The 21,122-nt window shown below is 40.5% G+C and overlaps 1 protein-coding gene across 1 annotated transcript; it reads right to left on the reverse strand.

Moving 5' to 3' along the window:
- Nucleotides 1–1,360: 1,360 nt before the first annotated feature.
- On the reverse strand, nucleotides 1,361–17,774 carry triqk (triple QxxK/R motif containing). Its single transcript, XM_070922372.1, has 3 exons — nucleotides 17,714–17,774; nucleotides 9,168–9,253; nucleotides 1,361–1,753 (listed from the first exon to the last, which is right to left on the reverse strand). The coding sequence occupies exons 1-3, from the start codon at nucleotides 17,772–17,774 to the stop codon at nucleotides 1,646–1,648; spliced, it is 255 nt and encodes an 84-aa protein (XP_070778473.1). The 3' UTR covers nucleotides 1,361–1,645.
- Nucleotides 17,775–21,122: the final 3,348 nt, after the last annotated feature.

A 21,122-nucleotide genomic window follows, 5' to 3' on the forward strand; every position in this document is an offset into this window, starting at 1 on the left:
TAGCTTGCATCTCATCTTGCCAAACATGGGTCTGGTGCTGCCAGATCCTTTCCATTGTGCTAATGTCAGCTGGTAATGGTGACCTTTTAGATAACAGGTGTCATGTATGAAGGTCTATAGGTTGCCTGTCTATTGTTACACATAAGACTCACAGTGCTGGAGGAGATGGCCTGGATGTACCAAGGCCAGATAAAAGCCACTGGGTGAGGGTACGGGTGCATGCTTATCATAATGGTTTCTTGGACATGACATCTTTTACTAGAGGTCGGGAGGTCATGGGAGAAAACTTCAAAACCTGTCTCACATTTCGAGAATCGCGCCAGCCACAGAACACAGTCAGGCACAGACATGAGACTTTTAACAAAGTCGGGAGTCTTGGTTGGAAAAAAAACATGTTAGGAATGAAAAGACGTCACAAGGCCTCTTGTGTATTTGGTACTGGCCTTTTCTGCATTCCACTAATATAAGGGTCATATCCAAAACAATGCATCAAATGCCTTTTAAACAGTATTGCTATTGCTAGTTAGGCTGAGAAAAATATGGAATAGAAAGTGATAATATGAAAAAGTGCAATTTCAAACAAAAATGAAGCTTGTCAACAAAGATTCTTTCAAACAATGGAAGCACCTTGACTGAAATGGTTAATGGAAGGTCAGTCCTTGCACCTAGCAGTACAAGTGCACAAAGAGTTAAGTGAGATCAGTGGGATAAAGAGAAAGCCTTCATATTCCTTTCTATAGAGACACATCACAACAATACATACATCTGACAAGAGGGAAAATTATCAAGGTGTTCCTTATGAGAAACATACAGGCTCACCTCTATTCAGTCACCGTTCATCTCTGTAATTTCCATTCAAATGAAAGAACAGGATCATATTTGTAATGCTAATCCTGTCTGTCTCCGTGCTGCATGTAGGTGCAGCAGGTACAATGTGTTGTTCTGTATTCTGCACACATGTTCAATCAGAGCGAGGGCTTTGTGGATTCTAATCTCATACTTTGTGATCTCCAGATATCCGGGAGGAGAGGTTTGTGCACTGGAATCCGAGGCAAGTGTTTGTCTCCATGTGACGAGAGGTTCAGCAGGAGATTTACATTTTTCTATTAGTGGAGACAACAGTGGGACGTGACTCTGCCGAATATGATTAACAGAGCTTGGTCTCGACTGTAGTTTGGAGGACTTATTTCCTTTTGCTGAATGTAGATTTTGCAACTGAATGTTACACAAGAGGTCACTGACCTTCTCAAAGCTACACTCTCAGATCTTGGCTCAGGAAAAAAAGGATAAACTAACATTTATGGATGACGAACCAGAGTATAAGTGTGATAATGATTACAATTAAATTGCGTGTCCCCATCTAGTGCATTTAGTGCAGATACAAAACTATGCAAATGTAAAAAAAAAAATCTTTTTAAGTTATTTGATGCATTGAGTCACCTCTCCTGAAGAGGCAGTTCATTGTCACAGAGTCACCAAAAGTGTGTATAAAGGCTGACAGACTGCATCGACCAGCCCCAAACTAAACACAGGACATCAGATCACCACTGTGGCCTTTAGGACACAGCCATGTGACTGTATGCAGTCATTCTTTATCCCATTCTCGTCCTCGTGTATGAAGCGTAGAGATGCTGTCCACCTGTTATTAATCCACATCCACATCCAGGTTGATCTCGGTACTCAGGTTGAGGTAGAAGAAGGCGTAGACACAGAGGACAAAGAACAGGATTGCCACGATGACCAGGAATGCATCCTGAAAAAGGAAAGAGACACGCTTAAGATACTGTGTTCTTCTGTAGAACTATTTATACATCTGCCTGATCCCTTGTCTGTCTTTATGCACAGGAGCAGCTCTACTTTGTTTGAACATGTTTGCATGGTTCTGTATTTATTGTGCTTATTTATTAGAGTTGCTATGTCTATATTTGCAAAGTCCCTTTTGTCTTTCTTTTCATCTAAATTTGCTGCAGTCCTAGTAGACTTTTTATCAGTCTGACTTTGTGCGCAAGAATATACTGTTTATTAGCTTGTTTTGAAAAGTACAAAGTAAATATTAAATATTTAAACTGTAATTTCTGAAAGTGCTTTTAAAGACAAAAGTAATTATAGGACTGTCAATCATCACACTTTCATTTCAGCCATTAAAGTGAAAATCTGTCTTAATACAAAGATGTAAACTGTTCAAATAAAATTAAGCCTGGTCCACACTATTGCAGGTAAATAAGAACACACCATATTAAACATTTTCTGTCCACACACTGAAATGTCTAGACAACAGAAATCTGTCTAAATGTCCTCTGTTTTTATTTATCTATTTTATTTCAGAAGCGGTTTGGCAAACAAACACTACGGTGCATTTCTGGTAAGGTGTAAAAAAACATTTGAGCCTTTTGACACTGCTTATTCTTTGTAAGGTACATCTTTGTTTGGTTTTCATTACAGTTGATCACACCATGCTGGCATCGTCGTCACTGACCTATCTTCCTGTTTCAGTGGATAGATGCAGAGTAACAAATACTGACTATTCTGCAATTGTAATTTTTTCAATCACTGTATTGAGAGCTCAAGCAATCCTATTTTAATCAAATCCTAAAATTTTATACCTCTGCAGTCACTTGTGCAGTCAGTTTCCAGCCCACACAACAACCCATGACGGGTGTTTTTAAAGCCATCCACACCTTTTTTGAAAGCTCTGTTTACACGGTTGGAAAACACAAGCTTAGTGCTGATGGAAGGCCAAAACAGACAAACAGATGTGTTTTCAGATGTGCATTTTGTGTGGAAATGGTTTCACACTCTTTAAAAGTAAACCAGACCCCCACAGTAGGTGTCCTTACTCTGATGGACCCATTTGCACATTAATGACACAAACACTCTCAGCTGCTTTGAGAGATTCGCTGTGGGAAATCGTTACCTGATGAAATGAAAGTAGGAGACTGGTGACACTGACGGTAAATATACTGCAGTTAACTTGCGTCATTTATAATAGCAAAATATCTTATTGTATATATTAACATCAAGCTACAGTACCTCCCCTGACCCGGGGTTGGGCACACTGTGCCAGAGCTAATGTTAGGTTTACCCTTTTCCAGACTCTTTATTGGAGGCTTTATATAGTTTAGTTTGATAACAGTGTGACAGCACATCACATACCGCTGAAGAATGAATCATTGATTTGTTTCAGGTTTTCTCCTGATGCAAAGAGATAAATTGGAAACATACTGTGGGGTAAAATTGGAGCCACATCCAAGAAAAAAATCCTTTCAAAATGTACAGTATCACATTTCAGAAATCAAGCACTGAGTGACCGCATAATCTATCATCATAATCTATTCTATCTGCAATCAGTCTCCACATTTCTCCTGCCATTTTTACTCACAAGTTAAAGTTTCTTCAACAAAATGGCCTATTTTTTTAGATTTTCTATTGGTTAATTGTCAAACAAATTGAGGCTTTCCAGAGGAGTGGCATTCAACTTGAAAATGGGAATTTGGAGCGCTCGTTCATTATGTGGCGCTCACTCGATTACAATCTTCATCAACTGGAGTTTCATTAGGGCCACTCAGAGTATTGAACAATGCCAGTTATTCTTTATCAAGAGAACTCATTAGCAGTAAACTTTCTAATCAACACTGGAGAGCTTGGAGAGCTTTAAAAGAGTGTGGAGAACAGTCTGATTGGGGTTTATTCAAAAAGAAATATTTGATTTGAACATGGAAATTAGTTTTTACATGCAAACTGGGCCAACAAAGGTAATCTCTATAAACAGATAGCATGCAGAATCTTTAGGGACAAGATTTTGGTATAGGAAGCATTCTGGTCAATCAATCATGGAACCCATCTGCTATCGTGGCGATCCATTAGCTATCATCTGATGACCACGTTTGAGTGGGCTTTGGTTGCATGCAGGTAACAGTACGTGTGGAGAGCAAAAGAGGCGGAATGCATTGGCCGAAATGCAATCTCAGATCCCATCGGCTGTAATCTGACGATGATTTCGCTTTTTATCAATCTCGGAACCCCTGAGACCTTTTTATTAGCGCATTCAAATCGTCGTCAAATGACGACAATTGGGTTTCGAGATTGCTAACCGGACTGTAAACAATGACCAGCGTGCAGAAGAGGAAGTCTTGGCACAGATAAACATTATCCGGATATCCACTGGCTACACTGGAAGCCCCGAAACATTGACTGTTACCCTCAGAGGCTAAATTGGCGTCAGACGATAGCCGATGGGTTACGAGATTGCAACAAAGGTGACGTGACAAGTGAATTCAAAACATATGATTGTAATCCTACCATTCATAACATGTGGTTCCAATTTTCGCAGATATCTACAATCTTATTCTCCTATCACTTGGGGGGAAAAACTACCTGAACCATGTCAAACTAAATCAGTCTTTTATGTCCCATTATGCCGTGTATTCATGAGTGACAGGCTGAGGTGATACAAGGTTACAGTGAGGGAAATTGACAAACAGGAAAGCAGCAAATAAGACAAGACTAAACAGAAAGAAACCATGACAAACATAAAAAAACAGAAGCAAACAAAAAGAATATGAATGACAATTTGAGAAAACAGAATCAGTTCAGTAATTGCCATACGTAGCACGCACACACAGAGAGAACTGCAAATTCAACCCACTGGCCAAACTGCAGACAGAAAAGAAGAAAAACAAGAACGAGAACGAAAACAAGTGAGAGATAAGGCTCGGCACAAACGAGGGGTGGTGGGGGGCTAATAATAATTCCTCTCTGACGAAGGGGGTGGGGGGGGTGACAATTAAAAGGCATCACAGCAGCCACAGCTATCTGTGTACATGTTGTAGTGCCTAGTCATCAGCGGCATTGGTCTTCATTAGCCTCAGCCCACATTTATCTACATCCCGGCAGCCTCCAAACAGCTTTAAGTCCTTGCTTAATTGGAAAACTTTTAAATTTCATGCACTTTAGTTTCATATATTAACCGGCAGGCTCCCACCGCTTGATTTACTTTTCTATTTTGCATAGGCCTCTGAGAAAAGAGAACTGTTATCAAATCACAGAGGCTTGATTGTTTTCTGCTTTTTCTTGTGCTCTCTCACAGCTTTGAAAAACATGTCAAAGCGTTTGTAATGCTGCTGACAATATCGCAAAGAAAAAATTTGTGCGTCTGACGCAGGTAAGCACTGCGTTGAATTGCCGCAGAAACAAAAGGAACCCACGAAATTGCAATTCACCCCCCCTTCTTTGCTTCAAGTTTCAGAGAGAAAGAGAACAGCTGGTTACAGTGACTTGTCTATGAAAACAAGCTGGAGGGGTTTTGGTGAAAACACTTGAGTTGTAGGAAGCACCTGCACTTGATTGAGATCATTGTTTTCGAGTAGAGTGGCCCACTGTGTTGACTCTTGCCTTGTCTCACAAACACATTTATTGTGCGCCCACACACACACATACACACACACAGCCTTTCTGCCCATATTCTGATGGAGACCCCTGGATGGGGCCCAAGCACATCATCATCTTCATCGTGTGGCTCTCTCAGCACCGGCAGCAGCTGCAGCACACTCGGCATGCTGGGAGCTGGGTCCCTGTCACCCTGGCGACAAGCCACAGCTCAGCAGACATCCCCTCATCTGGTCCGCCTTTTATTCTCCTCCTGGGTTTGTTTGTGTGCGTATATGTGTGTGTACGTGTACGACAGTCTGCATGTGCCTACGTGCTAAGCAAGAGAGATTCAGTGTGTTTGTGGCTGTGTGTGGGTGGCAGATAGACACGAGCTACGAACAACTGTTGGTGCATTTGGGCAGCGGTTGGTAAGCGTGTCTCATCTGTACAAGTCATAGCGACGAATAACCAGCCATTAGGTTATATTTCATGACTGGTTAAATAAAAGATGATTTTGATGATTTTTTTTTTATTGCTTGGTGGCTGTAAAAGGTGACTTTCCACCCTGATATCATAATACTTTCTTCTCCAGGAATCAGCAAACGCATCCTCCGTCATACGTTTATACTCATCCATGTAATATCCTTACTTCCAGGGCCGCAAGTAATGATTATTTTCAATATTATTAATCTATTTTTTTCTCCAGATAAATCATTATGTCTATGTTGGAAAATAATTTTTAAAAATGTCCATCACCATGTTCCCAGAGCCAGACGTTAAAATTGCTTGTTTTGTCCGACCAATAGTCAAAACAGAAAGACATCATGTGAGAAGATAGAACCAGCAAATGTATGGTATATTTGCTTGATAAATGACTTAAAATGATACTTGATATCAATTTCTTTCATTAGACTAATGAAATAATTGACTGAATCGTTTCAGCACTAATCTTTTGTATCATATCATAAGCTGCTATCACAATCCGACAATGAAAGGACTACCATAATCAGAAAAAATTGGATTAAAATGTAGCTACTTTTTGTCAGCTAATTATCTTCACTGAAACAAATAGGCCTTTCACATGGCTAAAATATTTTTTTATACAACCGTGCCCTTTCCACATGCTTTAGGGACAATTATAAAAAACGTCTGCGGGAACAGAAAAAGTCTCACCACCATTGTCACAACTCATTGAGTCTTTTCATCAAGCTTACTATAAATTAAATAGCATAAAAGGCAATAAAACCTACAGACTCCCATGTGCTATCTGTCAAAGCTCCTAACCAACTCGAAAGTGTGAATGAGCCCCATAAACCTAATGGCCAGCACAGACAACAGATGCTTCAGTTTGGAATCTGGTTTTCAGCACAGCATGCCTCACAGTTTACACTGATACTTTTTACTCAATAATTTACTATCAATGTCTCTGGTTGGTGCTCAATAATTACTGTGTCTGTTAATCAGAATAGCTCTTTCAAGATAAAATATGACTCAAGTTAGATCTGTATGAACATACATGTATTGCTACATGTAAAACTGAATTGAAGAAATTGAGTAGAATCTCAAACAGACAAAAAATCATTCTGTGCAACAAAAACATACAACAACATACAACAACATACACACAACATACATTCACAAATGACAGCTGGAATACACCCAGAGTCATTATCTGTAGCCTCCATCCTCTGCCAATTCCATAAGCATTTTTTCCCCAACTTTCTAGGCTCGTCGGCTAAATAAGACAGAGGAAAGAACTGAACAGAAGGCAAGTGTGCCAATTAGACAAGGCAGCAGGCTTGTTTCCTGTGCTGCAAGCTAGTGTGCTGGAGCTACTTCGAAGGCGCTTCTTTTTCTTCTCTGGGCAAACTGAGGAGTGACTGCAGCAGACGTCCTGCCAGTTTCTTCATCTCTGCTGCCGTGACCCCATGCCAGCCAGAGTGTAAACGAGCTGGGCAGGAAATATGTCAACACGTGCATTCAGGCAGAAACAAGCTACTTCTGTAAACACACTGTGGCTCAACGTATGTATAAGAACACGCACAGATACAACAAGTGGCTTGTTTTCGCCACTTCTGAGGTCAACGTTTTGTGTAGCCCGACAGCTGAGCACTGTTGTGGGAACAGAAGTTCTCCCTCTCTCACTTTCTCTTTCCGAGTCTCTCCATCCTCTTCTCTGCCAACTTATCCAGACTGCCCTGCTACTAGGACAGCCCCAAGACAGCCTGCCCTGGCAGCTGCCAGATTCTCTGTGCCCGCATGTCTGCTGGCCCTTCTGAGATGCCAGCTGCATCTGAGACCAGCATCTCAACCAGGGACATGGTGAAAAAGAGAGAGGAGAAGGAGAAATAGAGGGAGGAAGACAAGAGATACTCTTTGCACACAGCAACATGCCGGCAAAAAACTCAGCCAAATCATTTCTGTCAACCAAAGGTTCAGAGACAGAGAGGGGGCTTTCAACGTCATCACAGAGCTGTGTAAAAAATCACAACTTCATATAACGCTAAAAGGACTCGATGGGAAAGCAAGCGTGACCAAATATCCATTACATTTGGGCTGAATTTCAATCGAACTCCAGGCCAAAGGGTCTAAGTCAGTTTAATATGCTCGTCCCAGAGGTATTTTTAATCCGACCTCTGAAAATTTCCCTCGTCTTGGGCGTGAAAAACCTGAATTATTCATAAGCAATATCAATATTTCAAGATATGGACTAATCTAATTGGATTAAAGACGTGCTTAATGAGGCCTTGCGTGTCTAAGAGATGCATATTTTAAAACCTGACCATTTCACCCAGTGTTTAATCCTCACTATGATTTGTTCATCTCTGTGTACTACGTGCCAACTGAAGCTTAATGAGGAAGTGAAGCCTTTTGGCTTTTGATGTACTGTAAACAAAACCAATTTTTAACGCCACAAAGGAAAATAAACATGCAAAATGAAAACGCTGAACGCATCCGAATTATGTTTTCTTACAACTGATTTTCACTTTTAAACAACTATAAAAATCACAGAGGACCTGATTTCATCCGATGGTATCTGCAATTCAAAGAGGATTTAAAAGGACATTCACAAGCTATTTCACTGGCAAGGGCTTACTCTATATGGGGAAACCTTGAAATAGTAAAACTGTCTATTGGTAAGCCAACTGATTGAGGAAAAGCATAAACAGCGGTGCCACATTTGCCAGAGTGATAAACATGGAGTCATCCATCTTTGCCTGCAAAACAGCTCTTAATCGCTGCAGTGTGACAAAGCGGAGAGAGACAGACTCTATCCCAGCAACACCCTCACATCCCTTTACTTCCACATTAGCCAACTCTATCTATCTCATCACATTCGTATTCCTTTCCTTTTTCTTCTCTGCTTGTTATATTTCCCACCTCTCTCTCGATGTCTCTCCTTGTTCCTCTCCATTGCTCCTTTACCATTAAAGGAATAAGAAAACCCTTGAATTTCAACCCCTCCAGGAATTTTAAAAAGCTGTGTTATGTCTTCTTTTTTTTTTGTAGACATGACAGGGTATTGTAAAATCTATTCTATGGCGGACTCTCCCATGCCTTTCTTTTCCCAATGATACATATTGTTACATTCCCAAAAGACCTACAGTAGAGAAGTAAGTAGTAAGTAGTAAGAGAGCGAAGAGTCTGGGATATGAAAAGTGATCTGGGGAGACACGCTCTCAAACAGACAAATGGAAAAAAGATGGCTGGCAGACAGACAGGCAAACAGAAGTAATGGAAGACATGCAGATACAGACTTCAGTAGTCCTAAAGAGAAAGTAAGTCCAGGCCAGTCTCACCCTGAATCCAGAGGAATTCTTCTTTGCTTCAGCTTTCAGCCGTGTGGCCTTTAAGGCCGACTTTGTCTTTTTGTAGTCCTGCTTACCTGAAAGAAAGAAAACCATTCGGGCACACAAATGAAATGACTGAAAAAATGTCATTTTGAGTAACAGGTTTTATTCATTGTTTCCAGGCAAGCAGAGATTCCAGGAAGATTAAACAAACGAGCTATAACATTTCTTTTGGTGAGTTGTATTGCTGCTGGTAGGCAAATCTGTTACGTTTAGACAGAGCCAGGCTAGCTGTTTCCCTTGTTTCCACTCTTTATGCTAAGCTAAGCAAACCATCTCCTGGCTGTAGCTTCATATTTAACAGATATCAGAGTGGTACTCTCTGCAAGAAAGGAAATAAGCGTTTTTCCCAAAATGTCCTATTCCTGTAAGTTCTGCTGCAGGTCCAAAGCCCAACTACAACAGCGGTCTCATATTACCTCGAAATAACAAGTAGACTAATGCAACTCATAGGACTAGTGACTTCTACTGTAACATGTAACAAAATGAAGCAAGTGAGAGAAAAAGGCTAAATGTAAAAGGTCGCGATCTGCACATGCATCCAAAGCACAGAGAATCTTTTCTGGCCTGAGCTGCACACAGTTCACCTGTGCTTGCTTGACTTCCTTTGGGCTCTAATCTCAAGGGTGAGTCTTGTGGGCAAACCGGCCACCTGGCAAAGCCTGTGTGTTTGTGCGAGTGTGTGTGAGCGTGCTTCACATGAGGCAGAGCCGGCTGTCTTGGTCTAATTAGAAACAACACACTGCAGGAAAAGGAACTTTGCTAACAATAGGGTGGAAAGGCAACAGCTTGCTGAACAGTGTGTGTGTGCGCGTTCTAGTACTTCTATCTTTGTGAGAACCAATTCATACGCTCGGATTGTGGACATATTTCTTAGTCCTTTAAGGTGTTATTTTAGAAATTTAGTCCAGGGTTACATTTAGAATTAGGATTAGGTTAAAATTAAAAGGGCGAGAGTTAAGATTAGGCATGAAGTTCAGATGGTTAACGTTTACATTAATGGTTGGAATGGAATAAATGGACGGTCCTCATAAGGAGAGAGGTACAATAGAGGAATATGTGCGTGTGTGTGAGACAGAGACTAAGTCCCCAGGTCAGCTTCCAGGTTTTCTCCATTGGTGATGTGACATGCAGAGGCCGCTTGGAGTTTTTACTCCCAGCCAATTAAGCCTCATTTACATCGAAAGGGAACAAGAGGAGGTGGAAGGAGAGGAAAGAAAGGGTCCATATCAATCTGGAAAGGTTGTGGGAGAGAAAAAGGGTGAAAATGAGCTAGTGAGAAAGGAGGGGTAAGGAGGAGTGTACGTGTTGTGATTCTGGAAACGAACAGACAGAGCTGCACACCACTGAGTATCATGCCTCCTGGGGACCAGAGGTTCTCCTCTTCTGGGAACAGCCATGGAGGAGAGAGGAGATGACCATTAGCATGGCGTTAAGCAGCTGCTCTGTCTCACTACACACACACACACACACTTTCTATTTTTCAACCATCTCACTCCTCCTACTTCTTTTTCAGAGATCTTGCACTCATTTCTCATCGCTCTTGGTCCTGGACTCCTCCTCCACCTCCCTCTGACTCAGTGGAGGGCTAATAGAAATGGGGAGCATGTTGCCACGAGCAGACAGTGAGCTAGTGGGAATTCATTAGGAGGGCCACTGGATGTCTCCTCCACTTGTCAGAAAGTGGAGAGGGGGAAATTTGATTGGAGGGCACCTCCGGTTGCTCACCATTCACAGAAATTGTGCAGGGACTTTCAGACTGCAAATGGCTGGTTGTGATAATGTAAGACTACAGAAAGCTATATCAAATGCTACAAAACACACAAAAGAAAAAATACAGAAAGCTACATGGATTGTGAAATGTGTAAAACTGTAGAGAGACATAAACACAGGTAACTATCTTATCTTGCGTGTAACATGCAGAGAATTGCTGAAGCTTAATTGGTCTCACATGGCAGATGTAAAGAGAGATGTTAAACTCCGACAGTGTTATTCAACCCCTGTAAAGGGCCCGGCCACACCAGAAAGTGGCACGGGGAAATTCATCTGTGTCCCTTTGTGAATATGTGGTTCTAGAGGCTTGATGACATAGAGACTACTAGCTGGGCTAGTTGGTATACTTCTCTAGAAGGCGAGCTAACCACTAACATGCTAGCCAAATGGAAACATGCTAATAATGTAATTCAATAAAGAGTTACTAAAAGGGAATAATAGCTCTACCAAGCTGACCAGCTTGCCAACTGACATCTAACTGACAGTTAACTGGTTACTGGACAAAGGTGGAAATTCACAAATTCAACCAAAGTTAAACCGGGTTGGTCTGGTCACAGAAATTCCTTGAAATTAATTGATTTCACTGCTTTACATCCCTGTGTGACTGGGCCTTAATGCTTTTGAATATGAACAACATCAACATTTACTTGATATAAACATTTTCTCATATCCAGGATATCTGGGAAATGGCATTCATCACATACAGTAACGATGATAGATTGTGTGAACCAAGTGACCTGGGGGAAAATTGTAGAAATCCATGATCTCTGTTTTGCAACCTGTGCTGTACTCAGTTAAGTAAAAATAAAATGATTTAATATTGAAGCCCACGACCGAACAAGCTGTACTTTCTGTTTTGACTCTTGCTGACTGTCTGTGTCTCCAAGGATATTCAAAGACAGCACAATATGAGAACTTTAGCAAGCTGGGGGTTAAATTTCAAAGGCAGAATTTTTACAACATCTCCCACAAACTGCCCCCCCCATTCGTGGTGCTACACTTGTTCCTAGTCTACATGGAGAAATCATGTTTATATACAAACTTTTATCACAACCAAATACACCCATAACCATCTGGTAAGAATCAATACTTAATTGGAGCAAAATCAGAATAATTACACCAAGTAGGAGTGTGAATAGTTGATATGGAGGAGACATACCAGAGAATTACATCAGGCTGTGTGAGGTATTTTAATGTTGTTGTATTACAGTGGTGTACTTCTTAAAGCCTCATGTTGCCTTTCTCCTGTGGTTTGTTTGCGTGGATCTGGAGCGTGTGCAGGCACACACCCACACCCACACACACACCCACACACACACACACACACACACACACACACACACACACACACACACACATCCTTGATGATATTGCATTGGGCTTATGAGCACTCCTATTTGCCACTGCTGCTCCTCTTGCTGCACCGGCGCTGTAGACACTTTCTGTCACCAATTATCTGCCTGCGCTGGGCTACACGCCATCCTCCCATCCCTCCATGCTTCTACCTGCCACACTGAAAAGGCATCACTGTCCTTCTGTACAGCAACGACAATGCCGTGTCTCAGAGGAACATTAGCCCTTGTAAGGTGGCCTAGAGTGCCTGCTGAGAGGCTTTCCTGAGTGTGCCTTTCATTGAAGTCATCACTGATTTCATGTCAAGAGGACAAGAGAAAAGTGAAAGTGGCCTTCTCCCCCTACACCACTTACTGTACATTCCCTTAGATGTGTGTTTCATGGTTTCTCCTTGCTTGTTTGTCGTTTCATTTATGTGTAAATGGTGTCTGATTAAGACTGAGGAGAAATTTGTTTTTATCTTGAGCTATTGTTCTGCTTTGCATAACGAGACAGGTAGGGGGTATTAGCTAAAATTAGCCACATGTGATTGAGCACTCAAGGGAAGGGGGGGGGGGGGGTATGTGATTTGTGTGTCAAACAAATTGGCCACTAAAGTGAAGCTAGAAGAGGAGTAGACATCTAAGAGCATCGCAGTTTGTCTGAATGAAAAGAAACATCAATAGTAAAAAAGAAAACATGTTTATTTCTGTGCTGTATACGCTGCTGTTTAAATATACTGTATGTGGACGCTCAAATTCTGTGCCATCTTTACCAAAACCTGTCCATATCAGTAATGATAAAAATCCATGTCAAGATGTTGCATTACAAGCATTCCTGCCAAAGTGGTGCAGAGTGAAAAGACAGTGTGGATGATATACTAGCTTAAAAGCAGAATTCACATTATGACAAAAAAACAATACAGGACAACTGCTTCAGGCAGAGGAGACAGTCAAGAATACCACAATTACAGAACAACTAGTTTCCCTGTTAACTACTGACTTTAGCCTGAATGCTTTAGTAGTTTCTTTACATGAGAGCGGATCAGATAGAAACAGGAACATACCATTTAGTTGCCCTTATGAATTACTTATTGTGGTCATACCCATCTGATTGTTCTTTAGAGTCTTTAGTTGCATGAAACTGTGTCACCAAAAGGAAATATTTAGTCAAATTTTCAGTATAAAAAAAAGTCTGCATCATTGTTCAAAAATAAAATGGTAACACTTGTATAATATGCTAATAATATGCTACAAAAAAGGAAGTAAAATAAAAGGAACGACCTGATAGTTAATGAATCTTTATTGAGTTACTAGAACAGACTCTAGTACCTCATCATTATCTACTCAATAACGATTCATTAATTAACAGGTCATTCCTTGTTCTTTAGTAACTACTCACATTTTTGTGTACTGTATTGGAGCGTTGCCAATATAATAATTCTTCTAGTCAACTTATCCACATTTTGGCAGTGCACACATAAGCCATATACAACTGTTTTTGTGAAATGTTGCCCATTGCTAAATTTTAAAAAATGTATCTAGGTTCATTAGGTCGCAGATGATGTACAGAACCACCTTTGCCTTGTTTTGTGCCAGGAAAAACCTGGTATCAATGGGTTATACTGTACAGAGATTCAAGTATTCCTTTACCCAATGTTCATATTCTGACAGATATTCTTGACAGACAGGACACTATCTTTGACAGTGTCATGGTGGAAGCGTCACTTGCCTCGTGCTAAGCTATTTTTACATAGAACAATTCATCTATTTGAGAGTAAAAAGTCTTGCACAATTTTAAGTTACCTCGTGATACTAACTCAATGCCACCACATTTAAAATTCAGTCATGAGTCATATAGTAAAAGACTGCTGCTTCATCATTTAAACTGAAAATAAAATCAAAATCAAAAAGTCAGCTACTGCAAAAAGTTGCTCCTCAAAGCAGCATTAACAACCCAGTACACCACATACTGAACCACTATTTTCTTTCTTCACCTTAAGACCCATCCTTAATTAAAGAGGTTTTTCCACGAGCAAACAACTTCAAAATGAACTCTAATGCCTAATTATCCATTCATTCGCTTCTATTTTTATTGTGCCACGTTTCAAATATGGCACAAATAAAAAAGACTGGTGCTTCTCTGTTGGATGCAGATATGTGACCTCAAGCTGGAACAGTTACAAGAAACAAGCCATTATTTATGTAAAGTGCCACATGTTTGAATTACAGTACTAACATTTACAGATGCTAAAAATAACACCGTTATTTATTTACCGTTACTCGTCTACATAACATCCAGCCAGTACAGTGATGTTTAAAAAGCTACTGTACATAATTGTCATGAGGGCAAAACAAACAAGCACAAAAGTGTGTCAAGAGAAACACAAACATACCTTGTTTTTGAATTTGAATTCAGCGTGTGTGTTTGTTTGTGTCTGTGGGGACTCGCTGTCTGAGTGATGGGGTGATTTGGACAGACAGACCACTGTCCAGTACTCTCTGAGAGCCCTGGGACAATACGGGCAACACACTGACAGCATGTCTGACAGTTCCTCGTACTTTCTTCTGTGTCTGTGCAGCATGGCGGCCAAATAGTCAGTGACCACATGGTGCGGATCGCTGGCATCTGCCAGGATGCATGCTCGTGGAACTGGAGGGCTGATGCCAGACACACGGGAGATATTTATGTGTTGTCCTTTGAATCATGGGAGGTGAGGCAACATCTCACAGTCCACGTGAGGTTTACAGTAAAAGTGAAATTTTGGGTGTCTTTATTTAGACAATTGTTCCTAGTTTGTTCAGCAGGCAGCAGACAATCATTACTTGAACTGAGCAACCACTTGCACTTCAACGTAAGAACACTATAGCTTTACCTCTCCTGAGAGCAGCTTGGCACAGTCAATTACAACAGGCTTAATAATGGTATTTAAAAAGTGTCAACAGTGGCCCCTTGATGGCCATCTGACATGACAAAAGCACTCCAGCAGAGATGATGCTACAGCTCAACAGCCTGGACTGCTGCTGATGTTTCATGAATAAGCCACCCTATTACGATTTCGAATTACCATGCGTGGCCCGTTCCAGCTCTCAAAAGACCCTGCCCCATGCTATCTTTGAAGATTTCATTTTCCTCCAACATCTTTTTCCCCACTCTCTCTAGTTTCCACCTTTTCTGTTAAAAAGTGGTTCACTGAAATTGCCTGATGGATGATTCTTTTCAAAGACAAGCAAAAACAGTAGAAATTGAGGGGTTGGAAGGAGGCGGAGGTAGAGAGAGGACCAAAGTGTCCCTTACACCTGTGTTACATAGTTTTGAATTGATGAGATATGCAGAGAAACAAAAAACACTAAATGGGAAGAAATAAAGGAAAAAACTACATTTTCTGCAGGGGATGTGAAGGTGGGAGATGAGCTTGTTATGTTATGACTATCTCTCATTTGTCAAACATGTCGGGTTTTACACAGCAGCAGACGGTTAGGGGCTACCTGTGGGCTAAATAATGCTATTCTTGCAAACATATACAATTGTCACGCTGCTTTATGAGACCCCAGCCCTTATAGCATGGTAGAGTACTATCACATGTCTGAGAAAGACAAATATTGCTAGTGCGGTCAGAATTACCATCTCATGAGTCTTGTTAAGACTAAAGTAACACCAGGAAATATAAAACCTAGAATAATCAGAGGATGTGAATCACCAGAGACCAACAAAAGATCATCCACCAGGAGGAAGGGGATCAGAACAATGTCGTACTTGGCACAATATTCAGATGGGGGGACGTGGATTAGTATAGAAAACTTTAATTGATAAATTAAAGAAAACAAGAAGGTAACACTTCATCATCTGGATTCTACCATTTCTTCTTGTGTTGTAGTTGGCTGGATGACCGTTGTATGACTGATGGGATGAATTGTTCTTGTTCTCCAGTATTTAGTCTTATTGTAAGCTATTGCAAAGAACCTGCTTCTTTGACTTCCCATAGCCAGAGGTCTCCAGTGTGGAGACACAATGGATATACTTGGTAATCCAAGGTGCCCTGCTAATTTCTTTACCTTGTAATCTTCTGGATTGTGCCACTCTCTTCAGCTCATCTTCTACAGCTGTGTGATTGCTGCCATCTCTATGAGGAAACTCATTCTCGCCTTCGTCTCAGCTATTACAGCCTATTGGTTCTTGGTAAGGATACTCTTAGATCGAGCCCAATAATACTCTTAGATCAAGACCAGTAGTAAGAGTCTCACTCCATTTGGTTCAGAAATCTTCTTACTTGGATTGGAAAGTGGGCGCCTTCTGTGTCTAATAAGACTACTTGGTCACATTTCATGTATGCCACTCCTGGGGTTTGAGGTAGAAACTTTAATCCCATGAGGAGGACAGAGCTTCCCTTTGTGTTTGTGTCAGTCATAGCTGCTCACAATTATCCAGCTTTGCCATTGGCAACCTTTTGGTTTTGCTCCATGAGAGGAAAACAAAAACAAAAAGACATGATATGAGCTGTGATCTTCAAGCTACCACAGCTGGCATGCTACAGGGGACCAAACTTTTGATTGATACCGACCATATTGCCTTAGTTAGGCCTTTGTGATGTAAGGGGGATGATGGGGAAACAAAATACCGCAGGATTAGAGTGCTATTAAAGTTTGACAAAACAGCTTCTGACATGATATCAAAGGGGCCGTTTTTTTAAGCGTGGAATTCACTGTCCGTCAGTAATGTGACCTCACATGCTGCTTGTTCGTCTCTAAATGTAATTACTTCCACAGCTTGTACACTGGTTCTAATCCAGTGACTCTGGTTAAAGTTTCTTTTCAATCCAATCCAAACTGGTAAAGTTTCCAGGACGGCGCAACATTGATATCCTCAAAACAGTTGGGCAGTTTGATATATGTCAAACTACCACAGAATTGCTCAATGCAACACAGTATCATGTGTGATTTATTGAGTGTGACATTAGTTTGTTTCTACGAGACAACGCTGAGTTGATTACTGTGTTGTGGTGAAATTATCCACATCAAGCACTGAGTTATGGTTTTTGTTTGTTCCACAACAACCCGAAACCCAATCTCAACTGTCAAAAAGCATCATGAACTAATTTACAGAACTTATTGTTTTAATTGTGAGTTAATATATTGATTATCCTTTTGATTAAACTATCAATCATTTAGTATACAAAATGCCATATTTATGGAAAATGCCCAGAGAAGTCCTTTTATGTTTTGAAACAAAGAAAAGCAATCTGAGCATTTCTTTAGATCTGTTTGTGACCAATGTCAAAATATCAAATCGACTGACGACACCAGACATTATTACATGATTTGATTACAGTTGACTAATTTACCGTTGATCAACAATTTGATTAACCAGCACTAGAATGAATGAATACTCACCAATCTGTTTTCGGTACTGATCAACTGGTAATCCGGTTGCACTGGCATCCTTCCTCCCCATTCTCCTTCTTCAGCCTTAGAAGAAACGAGAAGAAAAACGACCCTCGGAGTGAGAGAATTTCACAGCTGGGTCTCAATGTTACACCTGATCGTTTAGTTTAATCAAATACGGATATAGCTCCATTCCTGTTACTGTGCCCTGAGATAGCTTGTGAAATCTGCAGGAAGGATTCAACTTAATACACAATTATATATACAGAAGAGTAGTCAGTTTTGATCAGGCAGATGGTTTATCTTTCACATACATCTGCTAGATATAATTAAATTAATTCTCACCACCTTCCATGTGTGTTACGTTCACAGTATGTGCACCTCCTATCCATCTCATTTAGTCTAACACCGTTTCCCTTCACACCATGAGCTCTCTTTGATTACCCTGACAGCTCACAGGGAAGGTATAAGGAGAAAGAGCTAGGAATAATACAAAAAGTGTCCTTAGGCTCTGCGTGTAACTATGCAAGTGTGTGACTGTGCTTGTGTAACAAAATGAATGCCAGTCTGTGCATTTATGTCAAAGCATGCGTGTGTATAGATGTACAGTCACCAGACATAACTACACCAAAGTGCTGTGTGTGTGTGTGTTTCTTGCATCCATCCAACATACTTGTTTCTCAGTGAGTACTCGGACAGGCTCCCTCACAACACACTGCATCAATCAATATTGTAGCCTTTTGTTTGAAATAGTGGAAAAAGCAAGTATGAGGGTTAGGGTTAGGGTTAGCACAGGCCTGCTTTCTGATGATCCTGGCCTGTTCTCTGCCTGGAAGATTTGAGCACGATATGCAGGACGTGCAAATAATACGCAATATCTATCGTGTTCTGCTAGTCAAATGATAATTATTATTATTAAAAAAGCATGTTTAAGTGTGACAGGGAGATAAATGTGTAAGCAGGTGTGCACAGGGGAGAATAGAGAGGCGAATATTAAAAAGGAAAAAAGTATCTATGTGCATCCTAGAAGAACAGGAGTGGTGAAGAGTCTAGAGGTGCAGCCGGGGAATAGAGGAAAGAGACTGAATTAGCATGTTCAAGGAGCGTGGCTGGCTGCCGGTGCTGACTGATGCCTTCTCATGGGAGACTGCCGCCTTGGGAGACCTGAATTTTACCTTACACTAAAAACACTGCTTTCAGCTACATTTCAAATGTGGCAGCAGAGAAGGAGGATGTATGCACAGCTATTGTTCTCCAGCGTTGGGAAACCAGAGTCAGCAAATTAAAGTGAGAGGAGGACAAAAGGAAGCGAGGAAATTGTCCAAATGTAATGTTTACAGTTGGACACAGCAGGCTCTCAGATTTGCTGGCTCTGTTGTACTGTGCAGCAACATCACAGTATTATATTATATCTAAATTGCCAAAAGCAACACATTTGAAACCTTCACATTTACCTGTGGTCATTCTACTCAACAACATTTCTACAGATGTGTTACAGTATATTTTGCATTTACAACGGTGGGCTATAAGAACATAGCAAGGCAGTGTGCGGACTATTAGAAAAAAGATCTAAGCAGTGACAGGAGCATTGTTGGTGCTTTCATGTCAAGTTTTGCACCTTGTATGTATTGATGACTGATATGCATTGAAGGCTCATATTACATTCTAGACATCAGCAGACCATCCCAGGGTTATGGGTTAAGGGTGAAGGGTTTTAAGGGTGAATTTTTCTGTCAATCTGCAAAGATTATTGAGTCACAAATGGTTTTTTTTATTTGCTTTGCACATGGTTACACCACTGAGTTTAAGTCTATGAAATAATGTGAGTGTCTGCAACACCCACAAGCAGACTGCACTGACAGAATAGAAATGAAGATGCCAGTTTATTAGGTACACCTCATTAAAAGTAATGCAGTCTGATACATCTGTCCTGTAATAAAACATACCTTCATGAAGCTTATAAAGTTAAATAAAGAGAGGTGCTGTCATCTATAATATTTAGTCTACCCCCATCAATATTAATAGTGTGAACAAAATATTGGGAACACTTCTTAGTATAATACCTGTAACACCTTTGTAAAACAGTTTCAACTAAAACTGGACATTCTAACGTTTATTCAGGAAAGTTTATTTTAGGTCAGACGTATTAGCCTAGTATTTAGCTAGGTGGCCTGTGCTGTAGGTCACATGCAACTTTAAATGCATAGCTTGGTGTTTTGGGGCATTGTCGTGTCTGGAATTTGGAAGTATTCAGCTTCTTATCTGTCAACACTGTGGGAAATGACTGACTATACTCTACTGTAACAGACTGCATGCATGCATTCGCAGTTTTTTCTTTCTCTGCAGTCCCGAACATAAGGGAAAAGTCTGGCAAGCTTGCAGGACTCATAGGTAATTTGCAGAGCTCCTGTGTTGGCTTTTGAGCAAATAGATATATCATTCGTATCATACAAAACGTAAAACATTCCAGTGGAGATGTAACTCAAAACAGACAGCCTTCATTAATTGCATTCAAGAAGATACTTACACTGTTCTTGTTTACCGAGAGAATCTGTCGCTTAGCAGAGGTGTTTCAGCATTACGGAATGCCTGCCTGCTGTGTGTGGACACGCTACGACGACAGACTTGACAGTTTTATTGTACTTTGGTCCAAATTTCGCCGGAATGCCAACACACCACTTCTTCCATTCCGAGTTCCTGGTTTACACGTCAACACCGATGACAGGCAGCCTTTTCCTCCAATCAGACACCGCTATTTGTCGAGTTGACGAATAGAAAGCACGAGCACGCCATGGGGCGGGGCGTTGGGATAAAAACACTGGAGGAGCACGTGACGAGTTGATAGACGTGACACTCCCACTGATTTCAAGAAAACCTCCCGGATCCCAAATCTGCATTTATCATTAGTGAAGACAAAAGTGATAGTTCTTGATGTTACAAAAATTATGATTATGATCTTATCTTTAAAATAGTTATACAAATAATTATATAACTCATGTACTACACATTATTACAATACTATATTATAATATTACAGTACTATTCAATTATGAGGTACTTTTTACTCCTTTATACTTCAACTCCTACTTCAAAGTGTTTGAATGTTTACTGCATTTATCTGACAGCTGAAGTTACCAGTTACTTTGCAGATAAATATTATACATACAAAACATACATAAAGCAACCACAAGTCTGTTTAAATATGAATACATCAATTAATAATATAACCACTCTACAAAATTAGTACTTTTACGTTTGATAAAGTACATTTTGTTGCTAACATTTATACTTTTACTTTTTGAATGCAGGACTTTTACTCGTTGATTGAGTACTTTTATTGTGTGGTGATACTTTTACTTTGTAGTAGGTTTGACTACTTCTTCCACCTTTGCAAAAGATCATCACAAAGACCTTATGC

Source organism: Enoplosus armatus, chromosome 16 (genome assembly GCF_043641665.1).
Source record: "Enoplosus armatus isolate fEnoArm2 chromosome 16, fEnoArm2.hap1, whole genome shotgun sequence".
Classification (NCBI taxonomy): domain Eukaryota; kingdom Metazoa; phylum Chordata; class Actinopteri; order Centrarchiformes; family Enoplosidae; genus Enoplosus; species Enoplosus armatus.

Coding starts and splice junctions, on each gene's coding strand:
- triqk (XM_070922372.1), bottom strand. CDS start 17,774: ATGGGGAGGAAGGATGCCAGTGCAACCGGATTACCAGTTGATCAGTAC. Junction 9,254..17,713: donor TCAGTACCGAAAACAGATTG/GTGAGTATTCAT, acceptor TCTTTCTTTCAG/GTAAGCAGGACTACAAAAAG. Junction 1,754..9,167: donor AGAATTCCTCTGGATTCAGG/GTGAGACTGGCC, acceptor TTCCTTTTTCAG/GATGCATTCCTGGTCATCGT.